The sequence below is a fragment of the Scatophagus argus genome, chromosome 16 (genome assembly GCF_020382885.2).
Source record: "Scatophagus argus isolate fScaArg1 chromosome 16, fScaArg1.pri, whole genome shotgun sequence".
In the NCBI taxonomy this organism is placed as follows: domain Eukaryota; kingdom Metazoa; phylum Chordata; class Actinopteri; family Scatophagidae; genus Scatophagus; species Scatophagus argus.
Genome location: NC_058508.1, coordinates 15,751,031 through 15,760,732, shown reverse-complemented (window position 1 = coordinate 15,760,732; position 9,702 = coordinate 15,751,031). Strand labels below are relative to the sequence as shown.

Here is a 9,702-nt window from a genome sequence, read left to right as displayed (position 1 = left end):
GTAACAGAGATAAGCAGGAAGGCAGAGAAAGTATGTGAAAGGGGATTGATGAAATCATTTCAAATACAAAAAAAAGGATAAAAATAAAGTAGTCATTGGGACCTTTAGCATATTTTCGTCTGTATCTCATACATATCCATCAGCACAGCTCTTGTTACCTCCACCAAATAAACCAAATCTCTGTGGCTGTATTTCTTATCAATTGCCATTTCTCGACTGACCTCTTGTTGTCACCATTGTTCCTTGCGTCCTTCCCTTGCCTCCATCTCCTCTTCATCTTCCCTCTTGAAGGCTGAAACAGGGCTAATTGAAATAAATAAACTGGGGAGCAAATCAGAGGTGATTACACTGGTTGAGTGTGGGGATGCTGATTGCATGCTTATCGAGTGAATGTTGCAGAACTAGTTGGTCATGGAAGAGCTTTCACAGTGCAGACTTGTTCTAAATCACCAGTACGGGTTGCGCATGAAGTGGAAAAAGAAAACTGAATGATTTCTTGTTTGTTTTTATTCGCACATCAATTTTTGACAAATTACATTTGTTTTTCATTCAGGCAACAGGTTACTGCTCACAAAGTCCTCAGAATAACTGTACAGTATATAAAATTAATACAACAAACACTATACACAGGCAGTGCAGGATGGGACCGGGGAAGAGGAGTTAATTACTGGAATGTTTAAATGCTATGTAACAATACGACTACTGTTTGAGTTGGAGAAGATAGATGGAGCACCAAGGAAATGTCATTTTCTAAAGGGAAAATCAACAGTAAAATAGAATTCACAGACATATGTCATTTCAGTAATATTTTACAGCTCTGTTTGTTCATTTGAAGATGTCTCTGTCTAAGCTGACAAGCAGAGAGAGAGACTGTGGTAATAATGTCATCTAAAAACAAACCCTGGAGCTGCTCCACAGACAGTGAATAATGAAATGACATGACACTATAAAAGCATGCAAGGCAATTTCATTGGACGATTTCTGATTCACAGCTGTATACTGTTTGAGAGTAATTTGACATTTAAAAAAAAATCTACAAAACATTAAGTTCTCAGAGTGTTACCTGATGCTATGATTATCTCCAAACTTGATGCTGTAATTTCTGGATTTATTATCCAAAATGTTGCTCAATGTTAATTCGGTTCAACCCCCCTGCTCTGAACTGTCCCTAACCTCCATTCACTGGCCCTGTGAAATCGGCACAATCAGCCAGAAGATGTGCAAAAAAAACAACCCCAAAACAGTAGACTAGTACCCAGCCTTTGAGGATGTTTCGTGCCAGTGAAAGAGCAATAACCCTCTCCCTCTCTGGTCCTATAATCCTGCCCACAGAGACACACAAACACAGTGACACACACACAAAAAACAGAATCATCTTTAGCACCACTGAAGAGCAAATCATGTCACATGAACAACAAAGTATTCTAATGAAATTACAACACGTGAGCAAAACAGAGAAACAAAAACCTCTGAGTAGGGCAGAAATGTGAAAACAGGTTATGTCAGCAAATCTAAAATGCTTTGAAGAGATTCAGGAAATGTCTCTTGGTATAAAGGACTGCAGTTAAAACTAGAGAACATTTTAATCAGCATGCTCTTAATTTTCGCCCTGAAATATCCCCAACTGAGTCGCTGAGTTATGTCATAGCAAGTTTATACCACAGTAGAAAGGATGTTAGTCTGACATATATACAGTACTGTAATCCTTGGAAACATGGAGGGCTCAAACTGCTTATAATCAAGCCCACAGAGGGAAGCAGTCCAATAAAGGAAACAACCTTATCCGTTCAAGTAAGTGTCGGGTTCAATAACTAGCTATGCCTGTTGAATACTAATCAAGGTAATTCACTGAGCAAACTGCAGATGAAGGGTAAAAAGGACAATTTATCATTCCTGCACACAGGAAATTAATTACTCTGCTTGTGCAGAATTAATATGCCAGGCTATAGTTCACAACTGCTATGCAACTGTCATTATAGTGAAATTTGGGCATCCAAATGAGCATGACTGATTTATTTCTGATTTATTCAGTCGCAGGTAGGTAGGAACTAGTTTATCAAGGATCTGAAAAGTCCCACTTGACTGACCCATACCACAGAACGACAGACTGTCTTCTTTCCATGACTGGACAGATCTGTCTTGTTCATAAGGGCTCTTTGTCAAGCGGCGCAGTCCTCATTATTCTACAGGATGCAACACACTCAAACAGTGAGAGAAAGAGAACACAAAAACACTTAAAATTAAATATAACTAATTGGAATGTTTCCCTTTGGTAAATGTGCTTTGTTCCCACTGTTGCATATCCTTTTTCTCTCCATTCTTCTCGTTGTTGTAAAGCCATAGACCATGGCTGTTGAAAAGTCTTAAATAGTATACCACAAAACCACCCCATACGAGACATAATATAATAAATATTGCTTGGGGGTAGTGGTAAAAGTCCAGTTTCTTTTACTGAAAACTTGCTGTGTGTAGTTTTTTTGCTTGCCTTCGTTGGCAAGATGTTAACCATTGAAGCATACTCGTCCAACTTGGAATCCAAACTTCTGGTTGCTGTTGCCAAAGTCTACTGGAGCCACATCTAAGATAGGGAGCAGCTCTGCCGACGGGGAGTCAATCTCTAGAACAGTCCTTTCCTGACCTTTGCGGGACTGAAAGAGAATTAAAGTCATCATTAGAATTTGTTGGTTTCATTCAACTAACTAGCTCTCCCAACTCACTATGGACTAAATCCCTGTTCTAATAAGCAATTTGAAAGGTGCAAGCTTACTAAATCAAGCGCCATTTGACCACAACAACACTACTGATAAACACATTAGCTTCATTAAGACTAATTCTTTTCTGTCCAGCTAGTCTTTTTCTTCGACATGTCCCTGCACTGACCTGGCATCCATCATGCACTGCTTTGATGAACGGGCTTTTGGTTTGTGTCAGCTCCTCGTCGTTGCTGCCCCGAAAGCGGAGGGCGTGCTGGTAGGAGCGGGAGGTGCTGTCAAACCAGCCCGCCGAGTTCTGGCAGGTGTAGGTGAAGTCCTGCTTAGCTGTGGCACTCAGTAATTTCAGGAAGGTCAGCTGAACTACATGCACAGGGTTTCCGTCCCTGTCACTGTAGGAGAACTGGATGACACAGATACACAGACATTAGTGCACTACATAGGAAAAATATAATACGTACCATGGTCACAAGTGTAAAACAACATTACCCTTGCATGACACAAAATCTCACTGAATGAGGAAAAAATACACAACACAGGTTTTTGTTCAAAGAGATGAAGCACAGAAAAGCACTTCTAAGCCTATAATCTGTCAGACAAATATTGAAATTACAAATCTCCCAGTTTGTGCTGATCAAGAGGTTTACATAAGTAGGGGTGAAAAAGTTACAGCAACTTCTCCTCTGAATCTGAACAGCAAGGGAAAGTAAAGGAGGAAGTAAGGAAATTAAGGCAAGAAAAGCAGCAGATTCAAGGACTCACAGAGAGAAGGTCTGTGAAATGCAATTTTGCAGGCAGCTCTCTGATTATCTGAGGGGGGTTATGAGACTTCTGATCAGGTGCACATGAAAGGCCAGTGCTCTGTGTGTGCTACCCTGAATGCTAGTTAATGAGACAGAGCTGCCAATGGCTTTGTGTGGGTCAATCCTGACAACTGAAATCAAGTGCTAGCAATACCCTCATTGCACATGGTCTAACAAATGAATGCCAAATTGCATGATTTGTAGATTTACAAATAAAGACCAAATCATTCATATGCACTAATTTGCACATGGATGAAAACACACATACACATGCACACACCTACTCATGTATATGAGCACACTTACACAAATGGCTGCACCTCAATCATATGCATGAATATCATTCTCAATTGGGATGTGTAGGAGGCGAATTATTTTTTTTTTGTACCTGCTTGCCTTTCCTGTACTGGCTGTACCAGCTTCCTGGCTTCTCTTTGTTCCATGCCGCTAATTTCACCTAGATACACAGAGGGAGACAGTGAGGATGCTGAGTAAAATTTTCAGCTCAACGGATACAGGGAGTGATTTGTGCTCTGATGTAATATGATGAGGTCGGCTTTGTAAAGGCTGACAGCAAGAGATTGGAGACTTACCATCTCAATCCTCTTGTCAGGGTAGAGACATGTCTCTCCGTCAGCTGTGAAGTTACAGTAGACCTTGATGGAGTCTCTGTGACAGCCCTGGTTAGGATCAATCCAGTAGTCTCCTATAAAGTGCAGAGAGAAAGGACATCAATCAAGCACCAGATGTTGATATAATGAACACATCTAGGGTAACAAGATGATAAAATGCATCTGGCAAAATGATAAACACCCTTTTGACTTTAAAGGCGTGTATGTGCCAGTCATAAAGCAGTGTCTTCGCTAACCATCTTTGTAGTCAGGTTGAACCATCATGAGCTCTTTGCAGGTCCGGGCGGGGCTCTCAAAGGTTCCCAGGGGCCTCCTCATAATTTCTACTTCTGTTTTCATAGAAGATAGGGTGGCAAAGACTTCTTCCATTCCCTCAGGGTCCTCCAGAGGCTGATCTCCCTGGAGGACCTCCTCCATATCTAGATCCTCCTCCTGGGATGGGGCTGCTCCTCCTCCCCTATCCGAGTGCCTTCGTCTCTTCCGTCTACCCTCCCTGATAGGCAGGGGCTGAACCATTGTTGCAGGAGGTCCCTGGACGTAGTACAGAGAGGTGAGCAAGAGGTGAAAGGGAAAGCAAGAGGATAAAGCTGTCCATGTTGTGGATCATTGGAGGTACTCACTGGGGGTCCTGGGGATCCAGCAGGGCCTGGATCTCCTCTGGGACCAACGACACCCTGGAGAATAGAACAGGACAAAGCTATGTGTCAATCGTGTCTCACCTGGTGCCTCACTCCCAAAACTTGGCTAAATCCCAGCTTTATCCAAGCAGATATGGCTGCTGCTTTATAGGATTATCCAGCTGTGTGCATCAGCACTCTGTGGTCAAAGCCTTGGCTCTCAAGACACACTATAGTGGTTTTCATAACATCACACACACCAGAACCAAATCCTATTAAAAGGGTCCAATGGAAAAATCACACACAAGGCAAGCATGGCTTTATGGCAGACTTTTAGTTGCAAAGACATGCCGTAAACACAGTACAGCATTATGATTATAAAGCATGGTACATTTAAGCCAACAAACACACCTCTCACCAGCACTGTCTTCCCCAGCATATGTTCCCAACAGCTGCTTGCCAAGCTGAGGTGCGTGTATAGATATAAATAAGACAGATTACAGGACTCACCATTTCTCCTTTCGACCCTTTCTCACCAGCTGCACCCTAAGAGTGGAGAGTAGGAGTCAGTATGCAGTTAAATGATGAAAGGTACTTCAGCTTTGATGACTTCCTCAAGTAAGAACTGTTGAAACTGTGGGTTTGTACTTTAACAGAGTAACAATGAGTAATTATCAGCTAAATTCCTAATATCCAAATCTTGTATGACCTTTAAATAAGTGTTCTTATGGTTTCACTTGTGAACCAATCAGCCAATGTGCACCCCACAATGACTGCACTTTGCAATGCCTTTCCTTTAAGTGGCCGCAGGATCTAAATGCCTCTCTGTTCTTCTCTTGACATGTGAATTTTGCATCTGTGTGCTTAATACCAGTAGAATATTTGCAAAAGAATGACGAGATACAAATGTTCCTGACACAAATGACATTTACGTCAAACCTCATATGGGCAGTTCAACAATTACAGTTTCAAACTAGCATCATCACTAGGTTTCTACATTTTCTACTAGTTTTCTACACACCAAATAAACATTCACAGGTTTCAACACTTCACTGTAAGAATAAGGCAGAGTAGTTTTTATTTTCTTCTAGGGTAGCAATAATATAAACTTTACATGAAGATTTTTCAGCTTTGAACATCAGTCAGATGGAGCTACTTGACTTTGTAACTGTTCAAAAACAACATCAACATTCTCGATGCAACAAGCTATGTCTCTTAAGGATTTCCACTTTTGTTGTAATCAAATTTAATTAAAGGGGGAAGTCATAAATCACTGCAAACCATGATTTTACTGCATGAGATGGAGAACAGTATGTGAATTGGTTGATACATATACTCTTAAGAAGATAGAGATGAAAATAGTCTTAGTATCTGCTTTGGTATAAGCTTTGGGTTTAATAATGAAAAAAAAATCAAAGGACTTAAAATGCACAGTAGCTGAAATGTTCATGCGCTGATCATTGCAAAACATACACTGTTTTAATAGTTATGTCACTTACTGAGAGTCCAGGTGGTCCCGGTGGGCCAGTTGGACCGTGTGGGCCAGCGATACCCTAGATATAAGCACAAGAATATCTTATGAACTTCTTGTGAACTGAACTTCATCATGTTGCTGCATCAGACCACAATGATATGTACCTCATCTCCTTTAGGCCCTTGTGCACCCTGGTTCCCTGGCAGGCCTCTGTCTCCCTTCTCTCCAGGTTCTCCTGGGGGGCCAATTAGACCAATCAACCCACCATGACCCTGCAGACAGAGACATGGTTCATCACCACTGTTTCCCAGGGTGTAGATCGTTAGAGAGTGTTTTCTTAGTCAAACGCTGAACACTCACTTTATCTCCCTTGTTTCCAGGGTCTCCTTTTAATCCCGGAAGTCCTGGTGGCCCCTGTTAACAGTGCCAGATATATTAGTTGGCCAGTGCTTATGAAATATGCCTTGGTTCTTTTGGAAATCTAGATTTATTATTAGAAATGTCCCAACCTCCTCACCCTCTCATTTAATATCAATATAAGTATCTTACAATTGGTCCTGGTGGTCCAGTTTGTCCTGGCGGCCCATTTAACCCTTGCTCACCCTAGAAAATAAACACATAATTAAAGATCAGCTTATAGTACAGTCAAGCATTGTAATGTTGTCAAAATTCAGATGGTTGTCAGTAAGTCCCTTTAAGGGCGCTGCTTTAGACACAAACTGTGTACTGACCGCAGGACCTGGGATGCCTCGAAGACCTTCAGGGCCAGTTCTCCCTGGATGCCCTTGGGGTCCCACTGGGCCTGTTTTCCCCACTGGACCAGGGGTTCCTGTTGTCCCCTAAGGAGCAGAGGGACATAGACAGCAAAGGCATTAGGAGCAAAATAGATCAAAAAGGCTTCATCAAAGGCACCATGTATAATCGCAGAACTCAGTGCCAGCCATCATTTGTACCTTGGCTCCCTTCATGCCTTGCTTCCCTTCTTTTCCTGCAGCACCTATATGGCCCTGGGGTTGTGACAGACAAGACAAGGTTGATAAGATGACGGTTGCAGCTTTTAATTATAAACAAACACACATATAGCTACATACTCATTCCCATTATGCTAAGCTCACCCTTCGTCCAGGAGGTCCTGTTGGACCTGGCTCTCCAGCAGCCCCGGGAGGTCCCTACAGAGAACAGAAAATGGACTTAAAGATAAAACAGAAACACATTTCCACCCAGTTACAGAAACACTGAAAGCCAAGCCTTATTGTTGAAGAAGCAATGCACAATATACAGCGTTGAGCCACCACCACCTTATTCAGAAATTTAGGAAAACTACAAATGTCACTACTTATAGCACCACAGCTGCCCAACACTGTCAATATATCACCAGAAACTAGCTAAGCATTCAAGAGCTACAAATGCTGTTAACATTTGCAGAAAGTGAAAAGATTTACTGCTTACTGCTTTTCCGGGTTCTCCGTTGTCTCCTTTAGGCCCCGGTCCACCATCTACTCCCTAAAAGAAAAAATTGATTGTAGAAGTCACCTAAAAATACATTAATAACGAATGGTAGAACAGCAATAAAAAATAATACTAACATTGACGCCAGGTTCTCCGGGGGATCCTGGATCTCCTGGGAATCCAATAGGGCCCTTTGGGCAAAAACAGTGAGTCCAGAACCATCATATGCATGGGATGACATTGACAGACTGACTGATTTCCATAACAGAGCAAGAAAACTGATCCAGAAAGACAAAGACTCACAAGATTGCCTTTGGGTCCATCCTCCCCTGGTGTTCCTCTGGGTCCAGGAGGTCCAGCTGCACCAGGAAGTCCAGAGTCACCCTTCTCCCCAACATCACCTTTAGCACCCTGGGACACCAGCATATGAAATGACAATAAATGAAAGGGCGAAGAGAAAAAAAGAGTCAAGTGATACAGGAAGGAGCAATGGAAGCAAAGTGACTCACGCCAATGCCAAGCTCTCCAGCTTGCCCAGGGTCCCCAGCTTCTCCATCCTCACCCTGGTAGAGAAGGAACATTTGATAAAATAAAAACACACCCCACACACTGTGGCACACAAGCTGTGTAGTTGCTAATGGGAAATGCTGACCTTTTCTCCAACAAGTCCAGGCTGACCAACTCCGCCAGGCATTCCAGGTGGACCCTATGGCAGGAGGAGAGAGAACAGCTTGAACCAAAGTATCATACAACAAGGACAAGTTTGAAATATTAATTTGATTTCTGAAAATCAAATTCTTAGTGCAGCATTTTTTTTTTGGGGGGGGGGGGGGTTGTTTCATTTGTCAGCAGTTCTGCTCACAGGAAGCTGAATCTGGAACAGAATTATCACAACACAAGGAAAAATACTCACGTTTGCCATGTGGATAGTGCCTGAGTAACACAGTAGGGTGGATTCTATTTCCCCTCTCTCAATCAGTTCATTTGTTTGTTTGTGCACGAGGGTTATGTGCAAGCATGTATATCAGGTTATGTGCTTTGTGTCTTGAGAAAAACCCAAGAGAAGCATGTCTTCAGGAGAGTGCACACACGAGAGCTGAGTACAGCCACTTTCTTCCATTTCACTCTTTTCCACTACTATTGTATCAGTCCACGTATGAATCCCACCATCTCTGCCCTGCTTTATGTCCAGGCATCCTGTGATGCTGCACTTACATGGCTCACAGATTTCTGCAGCTCACTGCTAAATAATTGACCGGCATGAGAGGCTGTACAGAGACAGCCATTACTAGAGGTAAATATAACTGCCTCTTAGGGATGATAGTCTAATACTTCTTAATGATTCATAGAGCTGTAAATATAACTCTCTCCCAGGGATTATATCCTAATACTATTTAATAATTCAAATTTCAAAAGCAGTGGAGGCTCTGTGGCAGGAAATGTTGAAGACACCATATATATAGAATCTTTGGTGTGTGAGGATAAGCTATTGTTCAATTTGAAATTTAGATAATACTGTGCATTGAATGTTTGTCATGTTTTCTTTATGAGTCCCAGAGGCATGCAGCACCATCATTCATTAGTACAGGATTATTATTATTTGCTAATGCCAGTTGTTATTAGATTTATAGATAAAAATATAAAAAAAAGTTAGTTTGCACTCTACCTCTCCCCCAATGGGCCCCTGAGGGCCACGTGGGCCATGCTGTCCTGGAGGTCCCTGTGGAGAGAAAAATGAAATGCTTTCATTATCAATAACAGTGCAAGAAAGATATGTCGCATCAATAAAACACACAGAGATATAGAGACAAATAGACAAAATAGAAACTGAGTGTGAACAAGCGTTTGGCTGGTGCCTCCAAAATTAAATGAGATAAGTAATCCAGCGGTGGATTGCTTATGCAATGGCCCCAGCATCCATGATCATTATCATAGTGACATGATGAAGACGTTCAGACAGGTCATTACCCTCAATACGACACTGATCCCCCCACCCAGCCGCTCTTATTCTCTCCT

At 42.1% G+C, this 9,702-nt stretch overlaps 1 protein-coding gene across 3 annotated transcripts in view; it reads right to left on the bottom strand.

Moving 5' to 3' along the window:
• Window positions 1-489: 489 nt before the first annotated feature.
• Window positions 490-9,702, bottom strand: part of col5a3a (collagen, type V, alpha 3a) — a 46,318-nt gene continuing 37,105 nt past the window's right edge. For all 3 annotated transcript variants that reach the window (XM_046414595.1, XM_046414597.1, XM_046414596.1), the window contains 20 exons: window positions 9,353-9,406; window positions 8,339-8,392; window positions 8,196-8,249; window positions 7,990-8,097; window positions 7,824-7,877; window positions 7,687-7,740; window positions 7,353-7,406; window positions 7,191-7,244; window positions 6,969-7,076; window positions 6,787-6,840; window positions 6,598-6,651; window positions 6,402-6,509; window positions 6,263-6,316; window positions 5,274-5,309; window positions 4,767-4,820; window positions 4,383-4,677; window positions 4,108-4,220; window positions 3,903-3,971; window positions 2,881-3,114; window positions 490-2,648 (listed from right to left, as the gene is read on the bottom strand). In XM_046414595.1, the coding sequence (XP_046270551.1) occupies window positions 2,502-2,648; window positions 2,881-3,114; window positions 3,903-3,971; window positions 4,108-4,220; window positions 4,383-4,677; window positions 4,767-4,820; window positions 5,274-5,309; window positions 6,263-6,316; window positions 6,402-6,509; window positions 6,598-6,651; window positions 6,787-6,840; window positions 6,969-7,076; window positions 7,191-7,244; window positions 7,353-7,406; window positions 7,687-7,740; window positions 7,824-7,877; window positions 7,990-8,097; window positions 8,196-8,249; window positions 8,339-8,392; window positions 9,353-9,406 (1,812 nt within the window). In that variant the 3' untranslated portion in view covers window positions 490-2,501. The remainder of the gene's footprint in view (window positions 2,649-2,880; window positions 3,115-3,902; window positions 3,972-4,107; window positions 4,221-4,382; window positions 4,678-4,766; window positions 4,821-5,273; window positions 5,310-6,262; window positions 6,317-6,401; window positions 6,510-6,597; window positions 6,652-6,786; window positions 6,841-6,968; window positions 7,077-7,190; window positions 7,245-7,352; window positions 7,407-7,686; window positions 7,741-7,823; window positions 7,878-7,989; window positions 8,098-8,195; window positions 8,250-8,338; window positions 8,393-9,352; window positions 9,407-9,702) is intronic.